Consider the following 17,862-nt stretch of genomic DNA (forward strand, 5'->3'; position numbering starts at 1 on the left):
GTCCTATGCCTGACAGCCTTCAGTAAGCTATAGTTGTTGGGCGCATACTGCCTGAAGTCCTAGCCAGTAATAGGGCTGGACAGATAAGTAAAACCAGATGCTGCCTGGAAAACTGCAGCGGGCCATTTCCCTTAAGATTCCATAGTGCCAAGAGGTACAGCAGGGGAACAGGTACAGGACAAGGCCCAGGTGCCTTCTAGCACAGTTCAGAAAGCACCTCAGGGCTAGAACTGCTCTTCTCCTGGGCCCAGAGGGACACCCCAGTTTCTGATGTTTTCACTGGCTAGGCCTTATGTGCCTGGCCCGGGTCACTTAGCTCTCCACAAGCTGAACTGCTAAGAAAGACTTTATTAATACAGAAGGGAGAAGGCAAGGAGCCTGGAGACGGACACACTGGTACCAGGGGTTACAAACAGTAAGAAACACTTTATTATAACTTTACAACATATAAATAGCTTAGGTCAAATCTGTGCTTTCTGGCAGCCGGGCATCAAGTCTCCTCCCCAGTAGGCTCCTGCCTTCCTTCACATTGCACTGTTCGTTGGGTGGCTCTGGCCCTGGGGCCCGGTGGTTAGAGGTTGGAGAAAAGGGGCTGGGCAGCCCAGTCCCACTCTCCATCTCCTCATGTGGTGGCCTGTGCCTGTCATCTGCTGGGGTTGCGGCTGGTGTGGAAGGACCGCTCCTCAGGGGTCAGGCCAGCAAAGAAGGGGTGCAGCAGGGCCTCCGCCAGTGTGATGCGCTGGGCAGGATCAAATTCTAACATCCTCCTCATCAGGTCAAACAGCTGCACGTGCTCCAGGGAGTCTTGAAGCATGTAACTCTGCTCAGGGACACAAGGTGCCTCAGTGTGATGGCAGGGTCATGGGAAGCCACAGCAGGTCCCCCAGCCTCTGGGAAGACTTGCTGCATGGGTTGAGGAGGTAGTGATGCCTCCTGGAGAACTACTTCTGCCCTCTTGGACAATGAGCAGCACCCTCCTTTTCATGCCTGTTATAGCATTTTGCTCTGAACTTGTCGGGCTATTGGGTGTCTTGCTGGTTTGGTGCCTTTGCCCCCACATGCAAAAGTCCTGACAGGTGAGCAGAAATCACCTCTGTGAAATTCACTGTCCGAGCACCAAATGCAGTTGATAGAGGCTTCCTGGCCATGTCTAGGTCTTCCCTCCCCCTCACCTCAGTCCTGCCTAGTTTTTCCCAAAATTGAGAGAAGAGGGGGACAGGAAGCAGCAGGGTCTCTGATACTTGGCTCTTCCAATTATATTCATAGCCACCTTGTGGGGAAGGGGTAGGGCTAAGGACCCCTCTGGGGCAGTTTGCAAGAAGCACCCACTGCCAGCACCCAGCAGCCTTGAGTGCAGCCTCCCATACAGCTGGAGCGAGGGGGCAGCCTTTAGCTGCCTGGCCTGTCTCTCTGCTGTATGTGTGCCCAGTGCCTGGGGTCTCCTTGGCATGAGTTGAGCTGGGGGAAGCCAGAAACTGACCTTCAGAGGTTTGCAGTTCTCCTTCACATACCGGCCATCAGAGCTGTTCTCATCCCAAACCAAGCCCCCTTTGTAGAAATATTTCTGCTTCCTGAAAATGAAGGGAGGGGGTCAAGTCTTGAGTGGGGGGTGGGGGAGACAGCAGCAGCCTAAGGAATGGCAGGAAAGCCAGACGGGATCCTGGGCTGACTCAGCAGGGCAGGAGGCTCTGGGCAGCAGGTTTGCGAGGCCACTCAAGCATACAGTGAAGGCTGCTATGAGCCTGGAGGAGCCATGGAACATTCTGCAAAGACTTATCCTAGTAGCTTGCTGACCCATAGCCAAGATGGGAAAGGCCCCTAGGCCAGGCTCCTTACCTGGTACGGTGAATCATGTGTGATGGGATGGGCCCTAGGATTTTCTCCATCATCACCAAATGCTCTCGGTTTTCATGGGTCTATAGAAAGTCAGGGATAGAGCAAGCGGGGGTCACTACCAGCTTCAGTCCCTCAAGAAGAATAAGGGACAAAAAAGATAGGCAAGTACCTTCCCAGCTTTGGCCTTGTGGTAGCCTGCTACATTCCTCACTCTCTACCCAGAACATAACCTACCCCAGCTCATCTCCACACCCTCACTCATGTGCCTCTTTCCTCGAATGCTCACTCCTCTGGCCCCAGTCCTCCATCCTTGGTGGCTAAGCTTAAGACTCGCTGACTGCTTCAGCTACCCTGACCTCTGCCTTCCCCTAAGCATCTACAACCCTCAAGAGTCTGAATCTCACAACATGCTGATTGGTGGGCTTAAGAAGGGCTTCCCACACCAGGACCCTATGGTGTATCAGAATATCAGCACTCAGGGTAGTGAGAACAAAGCGGGAAGGGGCCTTACCTGGAAAAGTGTGAAGCCTCGGTAGTACTCAAAGAGAATGCAGCCAATGCTCCATACGTCACAGGGCTGTGCCCAGCCCAGCTCTGAAAGTTAAGATGGAGAAAAGCTATGAGATTGAGCTTTGTGCTCCCAGCCTAGAGGTCACAGGGCAGCTGCCACACCGGCTGGCAGGTCTCTTGCCTACATCCCAAGTTCCCTTTCTCAGTAAGGTCAAGTTGACAACCACAGTGACCCATGACACTGGCCCTGGGTGGCAGCAGGTACATCACTTCCTCTATTCATTCCCTCCCAGCAACTGCACACTTTATCTTGGTTGGGGGCTATACTGTCACTCACCAAGGATCACCTCAGGTGGGCGGTAGTGACGAGTGGCCACAATGGTTGTGTGATGCTCGTGGTCAAAGGTAGCACTGCCAAAGTCAGCCACGCGGATGCTGGTGTTCTTCACTGACTTCTCCTCACAGCTCTGAGAGGCGAGGAAGGAGAGCCAGGTCAAGACTCTGTCCTAGTGGGTAAACCCAGCCTTGGAGTGGGGCCTTGCCCTCCGTCCACCATACCTTGTGCTCATTGTAGAGGGTTTCAAACTCAGAATTCACAAACAGGATGTTCTCTGGCTTCAAGTCTGTGTGGGTCAGTTGGTTTTCATGTAGAACTGGAGAGACAGGAGAGGGAAGCAGACTAAGAACCTGGGCTTCTTCTCTGGCTCCTACCAACTGTAGGCCAGATCTGTCCTCCAAGACCAGTCTGCCAGAGCCCCTCACGCTGTAACCTCAGCAGTGGGCCAAAGGAGCAAACCCGAGCTCTGCTTCTGCACTGGCTTCCCTCTTAAAGGTTCTCTGTGCTGGGGACCTTGGAGGTTTTGGATACTTCAGATGAGAAGGCAGGGGTGACTCCATTCAAAATATCTCCCTCTACCTCTGCAGGGCGCAGGCCTCCTCAGCCTGTCTCTCAGCAAAGTTGCAGCATCTGCCTTGGGGAGGTTCCCTCTCCCCAGCACCAGCTACATCATTTGTGGGGCCCAAGGCAAAATGAAAATGCAGGTCCCCTTACTCTGAAGCTTAAGAATGTCAAGCTGGTGGCAAGAGAACATTAAACCAAGCACAGGACCACCCATAAAGCCAGCCCTACCTCTCCTCATCCCTAGTCCTAGGCAAGAAATCCTTTTTCCTCCAATCACTGTCCCACTAATAGTGGTGCCCTGCCACTCATCACTTTCAGGCTCCAGGCTCCCATCTGGCACTCAGGACCCTCACAGCAGTGTAGCCCACCTCTCCCCAACATGGGCCCTCTTTCACCAGACTGAACACATGCCAGGCTCTAGGCCATCACTGAGCTGGCACACCTTGCTTGGAGCACTCTTCCCTGTCCCCTCATTCTACGCAGACCCTGCTCGAGGTCTATCTACCTCCCCTCCAAGGAGCTTCGCTGTCCTCTAACCACTGCAAATCCTATAGTGTTGAGCATGAACACCAGCAAACATGCTGGAGATGGGAAGTGGTAGTGAGGGTGTCTGTGTGGACAGGAGCTATGGCTGGGATCACCCAGGTCACTTGGAACTTTTCATCCTTTGCAGGAAAGTGCAAGCAGGATTGGTAGCTGGGAGAATTCTAGAGCATCGGCCCTCTTCCTGAGTGCCTGGAGCAGAGGTTAGCTCAGAAAGCCTCTGATAGAGGCTGCCTCTCCATCTACACAGATTCATACTTGAAGGCCTTTTAGTCAAAAGGGCCTTGGTATGTCTCAGGCGCAGCAAAATGCTTAGCAATATGCTGGAGTGAATGGGGGCCAGCAAGACTACCAGGTAACTTTCCTGCCAGGTATGTGACCACTCACGTTCCATTTGATGATGGACACTTACATCTAAGGGCGTGGCAGAGCTGGTAGGCCATGTGCCGGACATGTGGTAAGGGGTAAGGCTGGAAGTTATTCTCCTTCAGGAACTCAAAGGTGTTCTTGCCCAGGAGCTCAAAAGCGATGCACATGTGACCGTGGAAGTTGAACCAATCAGACATCAAGACGCACAGGCTGGGAGAGAAGGATGGGTGGGAATCAGGCTCTGTGTTGAGGGGAGGGGGCTGGCTGCCTCACCCCTTCCCTCAGATGAAGCCAGTCCCCACTCCCTCCCAGGCCACTGGGTCACACACCAGGATGCAGATACACACAAAGAAAGAGAATCAGTTAACAGCAAGAGCACATCTCCCCACCAGCCATCACCTAGATCAGCTCAGAGCAAGGTCTGAACTTCCTGCTGTGAAGGGGTCGGGAGCCATTCTGGTCTGAGGTCTCCTGCCTTATCTACTTAATGATATGGTAAATTATAATGATAACTTCCAAAAAAGATGGAATAATGCCAGGACATGCCACAAGACTAGCAGTGCCTTTTTCAACTCCCTCAGTGGAACTTCCCAAGTCTGCAGGGCTCAGCACCTGTGTGCTAGAGGCAGCTCTCCTTTGGGTGTCTGACCATGCAAGAGCCCCAAACAGCTTCTGGTTTATATCTTGTCTAATGCCCACCACACCCAACGAGGCCCCCAATCCACAAATGCATGACTGTGAGGCCTGCCTCTGAACTCAGAGCTGGTCGTGGTGGAGCCTAGACTGAATTCCAAAGCCTCCTTCCAGCAAGACTCACTTGCCCAACTCCTGGCTCTGGGTGTAGGGAGAAGGCAGGGTGCTAACCAGGTGAGAGGACACTGCTCAGTCCCAGGGGGTCCAGACAGTTGGGGCTGGAGAGGATGCTGTCCCCAGTGAATGCTTTCCTCCCATTCCTTGCTGACACTCACAACTTGTTTTCTTTGTCCTTCTCCTTGATTTTTTTGAGAACATTGATTTCTAGCCGGGCAGCCTCCCGGTACTTGCCCACATTGCGGATGATCTTCAAGGCAACCTGAGACTTCCCTCTGCAACCGGAGAAAGAAACAAAGGTTCTCATGAGAAACTGCCCAAACCCCCTACCCTCCACCCCAACCCAGCAACTCCTGGCAGACACCACTCTGGACTCCAGGAACAGGGCCTGCTCCAAGGAGAGCAAATACTTGACACCCAGCCGGCCCCGGCAGGCTCCCTTGGCATCTGTGCCACCTTAGGCTTTTATGATCTCAGCTACTGCCAGCCCCTAGGGAAGAGTGAGCAGAGGAGGAGAGAGGCCCGTCCTGCTGACCAACACCAGCCCCAGTGATTGGTCACTCAGTAACCCAACCTGTATGTAGGCCAGTCAGCCTGACCCCTGCCAGGCTGTCCACACAGCACCCTCTTTCAGTACCTCTTGAACTTCCTGAACTTCCTGAGCATGTCTACAACTCTGGGCAAATGGCTCCCCCCTGGTATGGGGATTTCAGGGTGGAATTTAAGGGGTTTCAGCCTGGTAAGAGGTGCCAGGAGTAGGGACCCCTCACTGGGAGGCCAAAGACTGCGCTCTTTACCACACCCCCCTCTAGTCCTGCCTGCCAGCCTACCAGCCACAGCATTATCAGAGACCACTGAAGATTTTTAACAATTCCTGCTCTACACTTCCCCTCCCCCCGCTTCGTGGAAAGATGCCAGCAGAGAAGGAAACCAATTGAGGCTAGAAAGGAAAGCCAGAGTTCAAATGCCAGCTGGGGAATTGGAGTAAGAAGCCCTAGCCCACAAGGGTGTGGCCTCTGAAGCCTCTGGGAAGCTGGCCTTGGTGCCTACAGAAAGCCTTACAGGCCCCAGGGCAGAGGCATCTTCTACAGCATACCCTGCTTTTCTCTCCCTATCCCATTTTCCCAGATTTTTAGGGCAGGAAAGGCAGGAAAGGCCACCAGCCTCATCCTAGAACAGGATCCCTCAATGGCATTCCAACCCTCAACACAAAGAGCTCATCACTTTCACAGACAGCCACTATCAGGGCTGGATGGTTCTGAGGTTAAGTCCCCTCCTTTTGCTAGGCTGAATCCTGCCTCTTCAAAACGACCCCACTAGATGACTCCCTTTGGACCCCCTGAAAGTCCCGAGCCCTATGCCTGCCCCTTAGTGACTTCCCTCTAGGTACTAAAAGTGGCACAGCCTAGAAAGCTCAGCTGCCCCGATGTGCCACAGCTCTCAGATCTGCCTCATCCCTCTCCAGTCACAGTACAGTCTATACATCCCTATGCCTACTGGTACCAACCCTAACCTCTTGAGTCAAAGGGGTATTTAAATAGGAACTGGGAGCCTGGGAAGCCTTCCTCTCAGTCACCATCACTATTTTTTTCTTGGGGCCCCATGGCCAGCTGGACTACCGGGTCTAATTGTCCCCTCTAAGCACTCCTCTGAACAAGGGAGCACTGCAGTACAGTGGAACCCCACTCCACCATTCAACAGCAAGGGAATATGGGCAAACCCTGAGCATGTTTCTTCATTTCTAAACTACTGGAAGAGTCACATATGGGCACCACATGGCTCAACTGAGACAGCTAAGACAGCTAAGGACATTGTAGCTAGAGTGCCAAACCTAAGAGAGGGCCATTAAGTCAGGGAGACAGTGGCCACTCAGCCTATGGCAGAGGAGGCAAGGTTTCTGGTCTTAAGGAATTGCAAGAGGACAAAAGTGTTCTAATGTTCAGCCTGGAAGGGAGCAAGGGGCCTCCAGCAGCACCCCAACCAACACAGGTATATCATGCTCTACGTGAGCACACTCAAAGGGGACCACGCTCAACCCTGGCCACACTGGAGAAGGCACTGGCCTACTGAGACCAGCACAGCCTCTCAGGCAGACCTCTAGAGCAGGGGTCCCCTACCCTGGGGCCCCAGACTGGTGCCAGTCCTTGGCCTGTTAGGAACTGGGCCGCACATCAGGTGGTGAGCAGCGGGCAGGGCGAGGAAGCAAAGCCTCATCTGTATTTGCAGCCACTCCCCAGCACTAGCATCACCGCCTCAGCTCCACCTCAGAACATTAGGCATTAGATCCTATTAGGAGCAAGGGTCCCTGCTGCCAAAAAGGTTGGGGACCACTGCTCTAGAGGGCGGAGGCTAATTCTTGGGCTGGGCTCAGCAGTACTCTCTACTCCTGCCCAAGCCCACAGGGAGCAGATCCAGCCACAGAAGAGCCAGGGCCTTGGCCCTGTTCTGATATTCACCTCCACCACCCTGGGAAAGTGGAGAAATTGGGCAGGCCAGCAATTTCACTGACCAGTAATTCTTGAGCAGGCATGCCACATGCCTGTGGAACCCCACTCAGCAGTGTCTCCCAAATTCAGGGAATCAGCAAAACCCTGAAATATGCAGGTCAGAACCCTGCTTTGGTGCTACCCTTCAAAAAGAAAAAGGATAAGGTTACGCTCTGACTGCCACCAACTTTAAGAACCTCAGGCCACTGCTTCCCAGGAAGCTTGCTCACCTGGCATGGTCCAAGCACTCCACCACCTTGCCAAAGGTGCCTTCGCCCAGGTTCCCCACAATCTCATCTAGAAGAGAAAAGAAGCGGGGCATGAGGGTCTGGAAGGAAGAGGGGCGGCAGCTCCTGCAAGTTCACAGCATTCAAATTCTCAAAAACAAAAAAGGTTTCTCTCTCACTGCTACACTCTTAAAAACAGAAGTTGCTAGCGTTTGTGTCATTCAGGCAATTACTGGTGGCCCCACTAAGGCGCCACGCGCACTAGAGGCCCCTCCAGGCAGGAGAGGTCTGGTCTAACAAGGGGGTAGAAAGTAGAGAGGTAAAGTTTTACGAAAGGTGGCTGTACATCGCTCTTGGAGCCAATCGCCGATCCGGCACACCAGGTGGCCCTCCTTGTCATCTTCCACACTCCGGCTGCTGCGCTTACTGCTCTGTTGGCTTCTCTGCATGCACCGCCCCCCGAAACGCCATCCGACCAATCGCATGGTAGGCGGTTCCGATTGACAGATTGAGGTGTCAGTCAAAGGCAGAGGTGGAGACGGTGAGGAGCCGGTGGGTTGGTTGGTTGGATTTTCCAGATCCCAGCATTTCATAAGGCACACAGCATATATAACGATAGGGATATTGCAAGGGACACGTCAAGACACAAACTGACTTCAAAAACAGAAAAGTAAAAACAGCTACAGGTATGTAAAGAAAACTCGGACATTATCTAAGAGAAGGGTGCCGCAAATGCTCAGAAAGACGACCAGCCTCTGCTCCTGAGGGGACCAGCTGGGCGGTGCGGAGAGCCAGAGAGCCGACTCCCTCCTCCACTGAGTCTTCCCCTCCCGGGCCCTCCCATGACGCTTCAGCCAGGGTGGAGACGCAGTGAAAACGGCGCAAGAAGGTGGCTGGCTCAGCCTAGGTCCGATCATTCAGAATGGTCAGAGGCTACTCTGGGTTCAGCTGCAGAATACCCAGCCTGTCCTTGCTTGCCTGTTTGCCCACGCAGCCCTGCACATACCCGACAGCTGCTACTGAGAGCAAAGATGCTACCCCAGACGGCATCCGTGGCCAGACTTAACAACACCACCAGAAACGGCCTTCTATCAGCAGCCCTTATGCCAACAGCTTCAAGCAAGTAAGGAGCCCAGAATCCTCTGGGCTGGTCAACCTCCAGGTCTCCTACCACGATGGCCCACAAAGGCCCCAAGCCAGCTCCTACCCTGGCCTTGGCACCCATGCTACTCACAGGCCAGGGCCATCCAAAGCCTCGTGATGACAGAGGGCACCAAAAAGAGAAGCAGAGTCACACACCTCTGCACTGCCCTCCTGTGGCAGTGTGTGGCAGTGTGCAGAGAGGCCACCAGGTCATGCTGGGCGCCGGCACAGTAAACCCGCAACCCATGGCCACTCAAAGAAGTCACTGTAGAGTCAGGCAGAGAAGATGCTTGACCCCTCCACTGGTTCCATCACTCCTCCTCAGTGGCCTCATGGCTGGGGGGCGGGAGTAAGGAAGGGAAGAGGAATGGGGAGAAGACAGCAAATAACCTCAGAGACACAGCGCGTTTTCCTTCCCAAAGGTCTGAATGCAGTGTGGGCTCTTGGTCTCAGCAGAGATCTACAGAACCTTGCATGCTAGGAACACCAGCAGGCCCTGCTCATGGCATGTGGCCTGCAACTGGACAAGGCCTAGGGCTGTAGGCCTTTCTGTCATTTCTTTACATGTCCCATCACAGAGGCAGCTTGTCCCCCTTGCCATGCAAAGAGGCAAGGCTAAAGAGGGCCTGGCTGGAGGTCGTAAGTGATGCCACCAGTCTGAGTTGAGTGACAGGCGGACCCTCCCCTACCCGTAGGCACTCCAGCCTCCGGGCCTTTGGGGAGGGGTGTGGAGGTGAGACTGCAGAAGTGGGTGCATTCCACACGTCAGAGCATTCAGTTACGTGTGGAGGCAATCTCTAGGTGGGAAGAACCAGGTCATATAGCTCCAGACCATATACCAGCAACTCTAATAGGATCCCTAAGAAGTGTCCCTGGCCACTTGAACCCATGCAGCCTGTGCCTAGAGCAATGTGGAGACACAGACAGGCCAGGGACTAGCCAGCGCCGGAACCAGAGCCCCTACAGCTGCCACTGTCAATGGGCCAGAAGATAGAGGAGCCAGGCCCTCTGCTCAGCCTTGTACCTAGACCAGACAACACATACACACACACACGCACACACACATACCAAATGCACATGTGCAGGGCTGGCAGTACTCACCCAGACCAGCCAGCCTGAGAGAAGGCTAGAAAGAGATGAGGCCTTGAAGCCCCAGCCAGCACACTCTGGCCACCACTCACCGAGGAGGCGCTGCTACAAGACCTGGTGCGGCGTTTGTGGCAGTGGTGGGCGTGCTTGCGGGTCCGGTATGGCTCCCTCTCTCGTGACCGCCGACGATGATGGGAACGTGAAGATCCATAGCAGTCCTCTCCAAAGGATGGGCTCCGCTCTTCACACCGGTATGTGTCACTGTCTCGGCGTTCCCGGTATCGCCTCTGGTAGGGCAGGCGGTCGTGGCTGCCAAGAGAGGAATGGAGACACCGGTCAGACGAGGCCCTTCCTCCCACCAGCCAGGTTCCTGCTACCAGATAAGAGAATGTGGTGGGGCTCCTGCAAAGGGCTCACAAGGGTAGCCTGTTGGAGCAGAGGCACCCACACTGGGGGAAGAAGGGTTGGGGAAGTGTGTATGTGTGAAGTCCAACCTCCAGAACCTCGGCTATTGACAGCATCCCTCCAGTGCCACAGGAGGCAGAGCCCTGGGGAAGGTGAGCATGGTGGCAGAGCTCTCTGTCATCTGGGGGCTGAGACAGGACCAGGGACCAACCTCTGGAAAGGGCTGAGGTTATTTTTCTAATCCCCACTGAGGAAGTCTCAAGAGGTTAGCAGGTGAGGTGCTGGATTAGGAAATGGGAGAATGTGTTGGGAGAAGGAAGACTCAAGGACAGAGAAAGAAGGGGTGGCAAGGAAGGCAGCAAACACTTAGGCCAAGGAATGCAGGTGAGATCAGGGAGGAGCCCAAAGAAGACAGGGCAGTGATCTAGATGCAGCCAGGCAGAGGTGGCAGTCACCTGAAGGAAGTCAGCGCTGCCACAAGTCTCCAGACTGTCTCCCTAGCCTGACTGAGGGAAGGAGCTCTTCCTTCTGATCTAGTTCCCCCTCACCTTCTGGACCGAGATCTCCGGGGCGGAGGCTCCCTTCGAGACGGGTATCGCAGTCTCCCTTCGTGCTCCCGACTGTAAGACCTCCTCCTCTTCCATCGGTAGCTCAGGTACGGGTCTGGCTCAGGGGAGCGGTATCGCTTACAGTGATGCATCTAGGCCATGAGAAATGGAAAATCCTGCTAAACATGCAGCCAGCCAACCTCCAGCCATGGGGCTGCCTGGGCAGCCTAGATGCTCCTGAAGAGGCCCATTGTTCTGTTCAGGGGCAGCCCCTCCCAGGGGTTTATGAAGTGAAGAAGAACTCTGAGGTCACACTGCTCAAAGAGCAGACAATGGGTAACACCCTTCTCTGCCAGTGAACAAACAAATAGCTGCCTCCCCAGCACAGCATCACTGGCCTGGTGGCCTGAGCACTTGGGGAACCAAGAGAGCCAGGACAGGTGCTGAGGTGGAACATAGGGGGGGCTAGTGAACCCATCACAAGAGACCAAGGCCCAGGAGAAAGGGGAGTCTCCTGTGCTCAATTCCCTCCTGCCTGTCTGTGGGGTACTATGAAGCACCTGTTCTCTCAACCTAGAGGCCAGAGTCAGCTGTTGGAATTGATGCCAACACACAGAAACAAAGGGTGAAAGTACTTAAGTTGAGAAGCCCTATTGGCTTGAGGAGGCCCTAAACTGAACCTCACTCAAGGGAGCAAGGACCACAAGTTGGGCAGAAATGAGAAGACCGGCCCTTGGAGAAAAAGGTGAACAGGGTCTCACAAACATTCCCTCACAAACATAGTCCACCTGAGAGTCTGGCTAACCCTTGCTAGTCTACACTAGGGCTCAGTACCAGTAAAGATTCCAGAGTCCTCAGAGCATCCGAGTGTCTTGCTTGAGGCCCATTTAGCACCCTCAGACCGCCTGTGGTACCAACCATGCCAGGCACTGCCTTGCCTCTATTCGACTCTCCACTCTTCTAGATCCCCTGCTCCAGTACCCTGCTCCAGTACCCTTCTCCTATGCCGATCTCAGGGTGGTATGCTTGGGGAAGCAGGCCAAAAGGGCCCACCTCGCTATCCTGTTCAGCAGGAAATTATATCCGCTACAGGAAATTGTCAGGCTGGATCAGCCACCAGCTGAGAAAGACAGCTATGTGAGGCCAGCACCATATTCCACCCACACTCAAAACCTTGACAATGCCTCCATGAAAAGGCTGGGCCAGAGACCATGGCTAGCCTTACCATTCAGCTGACCAACCTCCTGGGCTAGCCTGAACAAGCACATTTTTGGACAAAAACACTGAGACTGCCCATCTCATGAGAAGAGTCTATAAGAAGAGCAGAATCAAACAGCTCCCCTTGGATAGATAAGCAAGGCAGTGAAGCATATCTGAACAAAACCCTGGGAGCTTCTCCATGATCCTGAGAAAAGCGCTGCCCTCAATTTCCCCACAAGTAGGTGTCTTCCCCTGTCTACCTGGAAGTCCAGGCCCCAGCAATCCTTGAAGATAAATACTATGTAAAATCACCAACAACTCCTCAAGTACAGCTCCTCAAGTACTTAGACTATTTTTGTTTTGATGATCAGCTGACTAATGTTTCACTGTTTTCCTGCAATTACCCTGTGTAAAGCACCCAAGTTATGGAATGAAGACAGTAAGTGACATGGAAGATGCTCAAGTGGCCAGGACAGAGGCCCTGCCCATCCTCACTGGGCAGACAAAGCACCAGAGCTTGGGGACATTGTCTAGTTCACACCAGGCCAAAGACTCCCTCCTGGTACCTAAAAAATTCTTATGTCCACACATGTTCACATTAGTGGAAAGAACACAGCTTCAGTCAGATGCCGATCTGAATTTTGGCACTGTCACTTCTAGCTGTGTGCCTTTAGACAAGTTATTAAACTATTCTGACCTTCAGCTCCCTCTTGCAACAAGGGGATAGTATTTCTTACAGGGTTACATTATGTTACTTCTTTAAGTAACACGCCTAGTGTGTGCCTTTATGTTAAATGCCTAGCACAGGTCTTGGTTCACGAGAAGTACTGAAGGCAATTTTTCATTAACAACATTAAAAAGTATCCAGGTAACACCTCTGAGTGTAACACCTTGAAGCGTTTAATATTATAAGTCTTTTCCAAGGGATCAGAGGGGAGAGAGCCCTGGGTAGAAAACCCTGAACTAAATCCCAGTGCTGCCACTTACTGGCCTCATGACCAAGTCACTCCAGGCCTTAGTTACCATACCTGGAAAATAGAGATAACACCTCCCAACCCACTTGGCAAAGGAGATGACAAGCTATAAAGTACCACGTACAAAGCAATCACAGAGGAAATAAACTCTTCTTCGACACATTCTATGCAGGTGAAGTACTGGGACTACCTGATGCCCCTTATTATCTTCCCAGCCAAGGTTCTAAGGCCCATTTATAACCGATTATCTCGGATTCTCTGGCACCCCAGGAAACGGGCGGTTTAAAGAAGCTAAGGGCCACAATTATGCTCCAGAAGGCTCTGCTCCGCACAATGAAGAAAAAAGTAATATGAAGGAAACCTGGGGGAGGATGCCAGCTTTCCTCTGAGCACAGGCCTAGTTGGCTTTTCAGTTGCTGTTCCTGGCCAGAGAACTGGACTGACAAGAAAAGCAGCCAGCCAGGTCAGCAACGGCCCTCTCGGATCCCAGCCACCGGAGCGCCCCATGGTTATTTTTGGCTGACGCTGCTCCACCACTGCAATCTCAAACCTGCCACCTTGCAAGCAGCCACCTCCGGGTGAAACGCTCCTCCTTTTCAAGGGCATGGAGGAGGGAAGCTGGAAGGCCGCCAACTCCGCCTCGACGGGGGCCTGGCTCAGGCGGTTCCCACCCCAGCTCCACACCAGAGCACCCGCACCCGGAACTAAAGCACAGAGACTCCCGGACCGGGAGCTGCTCAGGCATTAGTGCTGTCAACTTGACTTGGCCCTTCCCCCGGGCTGGAGCGGCTCCATCATAACAAAACATGCGGGGGCCTGCGGCCCTCGCTCGCGGCCTTTCCTGACGCCCCGGGTCCCAGAGATTTCAAGAGCCCCGTCCCCTGTAACCGCCGCCAATGGCGACGAGGGGAAGACCCAGGGGGACGGAGGGAACGCCAGCCTGGGCCAGAATCAAACTCCAGCCCGCGCGGGGAGGAGACTGCGGACCAAGCCTCGAGCCGGGGACAGGGGAGGGGTCTGAAAGCTCCTCCAAGCTAGTCGAGGTAGCACCCAACCCCATTCCGTGGGCAGGTGCAAAGCAGAAACCGGATCCCTGCAGGAGGCTCAGTGACCGCTCAGGCTGGGACTCCTACAACGAGGGACCGAGAGGTCGGGACTGTGGTGACCGCCCTCCGAGGTAGAAGCGACGGGTCAGGGGTGAGAGGTCGGGGTCGCGGCCTGAGATGGCCGAGGAGGAAAAAAGGGACTAGGCTGAGACCGAGCCCGGAGCCCGGGTACCCGCACCTGGCGCACCGACCCCGCCGACTCACCCCCGCCGCCGCCACCGCGGACCCGGGACCTCACTCACCGTCTCCCAGGCTCTGGCTGCGGCTAGGCCCCACTCCCCGCTCCGAGCGCCTCTTCCGCTTCCGGCTCCAGCCTCCGCCCGCGGCGGCCCCGCCCCTCGCGTGACGCAGCCGTCACCAGTCCCAGCGCAGTGGCCGGGCCGCTCTAGGTCCCGTCTCGAAGGCTCTGGAGGACCCGCCTTCTCAGCCCGGGTCCGGGCGGCTTCAGAGGAGACTCGTTCCGTGAGGGCCGAGGGGACGTCCCCGGCCTGCTGCCCGCCGTGTCGCGACGCACTTAGGCCCCCAAGACTTAACAGGGGCAACGTCCCTGGCCGGCGGGCACTGGGAGCCGAAAGGTGCAGCTGCGACCGGGCCGGCGGGCTCGGCCCGCTCTGCCACCCGGACCCCGCCCGCCACCCCATTCCTGTGAGCGGGGAGGAGGGCATTGTTGCGCGGTCGCCTCTGTGAAGACCCAGCAGACCTCGAGCGCCAGTCCGGGGCCCCAGAGGGCGCCAAAGACGACGGAGGTCTGTGCGCGGTCGGCGGCTCCGGGAGGCTGTCACGACTCCCGCTTACGTGAAAGAAGCAAACCAGACCACGTTCTCTTTGGGGAGGGGGAGGTTTGTAAAGCCAAGGCGGCACGCCCAGCGCCCGCGGGCACGCCGAGCGGTTTGTGGGGAGAACCCTGTGGGCGGAGCCGCTGGGGGAAGGGGATCTCATATACCATGAGCAATGCAGCAAACGGACATCCTTTTCTCAGTTAATAGACCCCGCGCGCTGTCGCAGTCAAGCCCCGCAGGCCATTTCTCCTCTAAGTTCCATTCGACCACCCCTGGATCAAAACCCACCCACTGTCCCGTGCTTAGTCGGGACGGGATAACGAGACTCCATTTTCTAAACCAAGGTCGGGCCCTTTGGGAGACCTCACGGTTTGCGAGCGTCCACGCCCCCGGGCTTCCGCTTGGCGTAGCTTAGCCAAGCCGGCGGAGGGGGCGGGGGGGCGCCTAATTGACACCAAGCCACGCCAGAGCTAAAGTGGGAGGGCTAGGGCATCCCACCAGGCCCCGCCCCTTCGCGGAGCCAGGCCGCCGGGGCAGCCAGGTTTTCCCCGCCCCCCCACGCCACACCCCCTCCCCAATGAGGGCTGGGCATGCCCCTGACGCGAGGTGTAGTCTTCCCGCCCCGGCAGGCACATCCACTCCGGAGTTGTGGTAGGCCCTTTAGTCCCATGTCTCTGGCTCTCCCTTAAACTGGTGTCTGATGGCGTGGCTTGAGAGGATGCTTGGTATCCACCAAATCTCCGTTAGTTCCACCACCTCTACCCAAAGTAAACAAAGCTAAATAAAAACGGAATGCCTACTACGCTAAGGCATCCTCAAGACCGGCTCCTGGTCCCCTGCCAACCAAATGCACCTGCCTCCCAAAATAAAGATTCTAGAGCCGCTTCAGTGCGCAGTAGGTGACAGAGAGCCTGGCTGTCCCCGCCCCTAGGTCCGCCCCTTAGCGTGCTGCGTCTGGCCAGAGAGTCTGAGTTGCCCTTCTTGGCCCGGCCCAATGCTTGGCCCATGGTCGCGGCCACACGAGCTGAGTTTCATCTGAGTTTCATCCACTCAAACGAGGTAGGAAGACTCTGGCGTCTCCTTCTCCCACCGCTTCGTGTTGTTGCGGTTTCCATGAATCCTGGAAACCAGGCCGCATGGACCGCTGAGAGCGGAGGAGCTCGGAGAGGATCCTGCTCTCAGCCCTGCCTCGGGCGTCAGGTTCTGAAGGATAAGTCGAGTCCATCTTCCCACCAGCCCTTCCACCATCGAGAACCCAGGAGTCTCTGCTTCCCAGTAACGGAGCAGCTCTCTCTTTTTCTAAAGCGGAATAGGAGCCGTCTCCCAGCTCCCTCGCCAAAATCTGCGGCCCTGCAGCTATTGTGCCTGAAATACTATTAGAGCTTCATTCTTTTGTCTCTTTAATTCTTAAAAGAACTGACGTCTAGAAGAGAGGCAGAGCATCACGCCCTTGGGGAAAGATCTACCCTGAAGCAGTCTGGTTAACTTCGACCCCACCCGCCCACCTCATTCTAGTGCTGCACAACCGAGACCTGGGCAACTCCGGGCTGGGGCGCTCAGTGGAAGGGCCACCTCCAGGAGGCTTGCTGCACATCCTCTGGCGCTGAGGCCCAAGCTCTTTCCCCATGCCTCAGCCCTGGGGTACCAGGGTTGAGGACTGCAGTATGATTCAGGGGCATCAGGGAAGATGCCCTGCACTCTGCCACCAGCAACTCTTGCCCCTCTTCATCTCCCATTTGCCCCCCTGGGCTCTTGGCTCACCTCACCACCCGCTTCCAGGCCTCAGCTTCCCTGATCTCCTTGTCTTGTTGCTCTCGCTCTGTTTTCTGTCACATTCATCTTTGCCTTCTCTGAAGACACTTAATTCACCTTTGAGCCTTAGCCTCACCTCTCTGGAGAGCCTTCTTGGGAGCCCCAAGGAAGAGTCTGGCTCTCTTCCCTGTGCTCCAACGGCAGTCAATGCTCATGCTTTCCTCTGTGCCAGCTCCACAAGCTCAACAACCTGACAGACCATGAGCCTCTCCAAAACCAAGCCAGGCAGAGCTTGAGACCCCAGTAAGGGCTAGGGGCTGCTGTGGAGAATTGTCGTTTCTAAGTGGGAAGACAGAGCACCCAGCCACAGTGGAGTGAGTCCTCATGGTTCATTCTGGAGAGAACTTGTGTGGTGGTGAAATGTGGGGAAAGAGCTTGGAGGGGGTTGTAAGAATCTGAAATCGGGGAAGGAAAGAGTCAAGGTGTATAGAGGGGAGAGTGCCTGGTGGATAGTGGTACCATCTTGAAAGGTATGGGAATGTGAGGAGTGGGCAAGTCAAGGGTGGGGTGGAGCTCAGCCCAGTAAATCTCCTCAGTGGGTGTCCTCTTACCGTGCCCACACAGAACTGGAGCAGGGTATCTGGTGCCTGGGGGTGTGGGTGGGAGACAGTGGTAGGATTCTGAGGCCCAAACTTCAGAGGTGAAGTGGGTGGGGATAAGGAGGAATGGGGTGGGGAGCCAGCACCAGCTGAGGGAGGGCTCCCCTATCTACTCCAAGAGTTCCATTACTAAGCTGGTAGGGCATGGGGATCAGGGCCCCCATCTCGCAGCTGGAGCTATGGAAGCCAGAGGTAACAGAGCAGTGACTTGATTCAAGGGCTAATGACCCCTCCCCATATCAGAGCTGTACCCCTAGATATTCCCCTGACCCTGCCATTTTCAGACTCACACAGTGGGGAGGAGGGCATGAGGGATGGGTTATCGTGGGCCCAGTTTGCAGTGGACTCCCTGCATGGCCTGGGGCAACTGACGTACCCTTCTGAGCTTCAATCCCACCTCCCAAGACCAGGGAGGCCCAAATAAGCTTGTTGTTCAGCATCTACAGTTCATGGAAACTGTTGGAACTGAGAACTGTTTAGTGGGATTGAGGCTAGTGTTTATTTGAAATACGAATTACTAGAGAA

General features: G+C 55.1%; 1 protein-coding gene across 2 annotated transcripts; it reads right to left on the reverse strand.

The window, feature by feature from the left end:
• Positions 1–397: 397 nt before the first annotated feature.
• On the reverse strand, positions 398–15,279 carry CLK3 (CDC like kinase 3). 2 transcript variants are annotated; one of them, XM_039856630.1, is made up of 13 exons: positions 14,390–15,279; positions 10,868–11,019; positions 10,007–10,223; positions 8,029–8,125; positions 7,686–7,752; positions 5,128–5,244; positions 4,203–4,369; positions 2,905–2,999; positions 2,684–2,813; positions 2,348–2,430; positions 1,837–1,916; positions 1,481–1,571; positions 398–820 (listed from the first exon to the last, which is right to left on the reverse strand). In XM_039856630.1, exons 1-13 carry the CDS (start codon positions 14,810–14,812, stop codon positions 644–646), a joined length of 1,896 nt encoding a protein of 631 aa, XP_039712564.1. In that variant the 5' UTR covers positions 14,813–15,279; the 3' UTR covers positions 398–643. The 2 variants fall into 2 exon arrangements, with proteins under 2 accessions (XP_039712564.1, XP_039712565.1); XM_039856631.1 differs by having other exon boundaries at positions 407–820; positions 14,352–14,435.
• Positions 15,280–17,862: the final 2,583 nt, after the last annotated feature.

Source organism: Pteropus medius, unplaced genomic scaffold, assembly GCF_902729225.1.
Source record: "Pteropus medius unplaced genomic scaffold, Ma_sr-lr_union100, whole genome shotgun sequence".
Classification (NCBI taxonomy): Eukaryota; Metazoa; Chordata; class Mammalia; order Chiroptera; family Pteropodidae; genus Pteropus; species Pteropus medius.

Excerpts from the sequence above, each read along its gene's own strand:
- CLK3 (XM_039856630.1), bottom strand. The coding sequence starts at position 14,812 with ATGCCCTCCTCCCCGCTCACAGGAATGGGGTGGCGGGCGGGGTCCGGG. Across the intron at positions 11,020-14,389 it reads CAGCCAGAGCCTGGGAGACG|ATGCATCACTGTAAGCGATA; the intron begins GTGAGTGAGGTC and ends CTCATGGCCTAG. Across the intron at positions 8,126-10,006 it reads CTTGTAGCAGCGCCTCCTCG|AGAAGCCAACAGAGCAGTAA; the intron begins GTGAGTGGTGGC and ends CGGTGCATGCAG.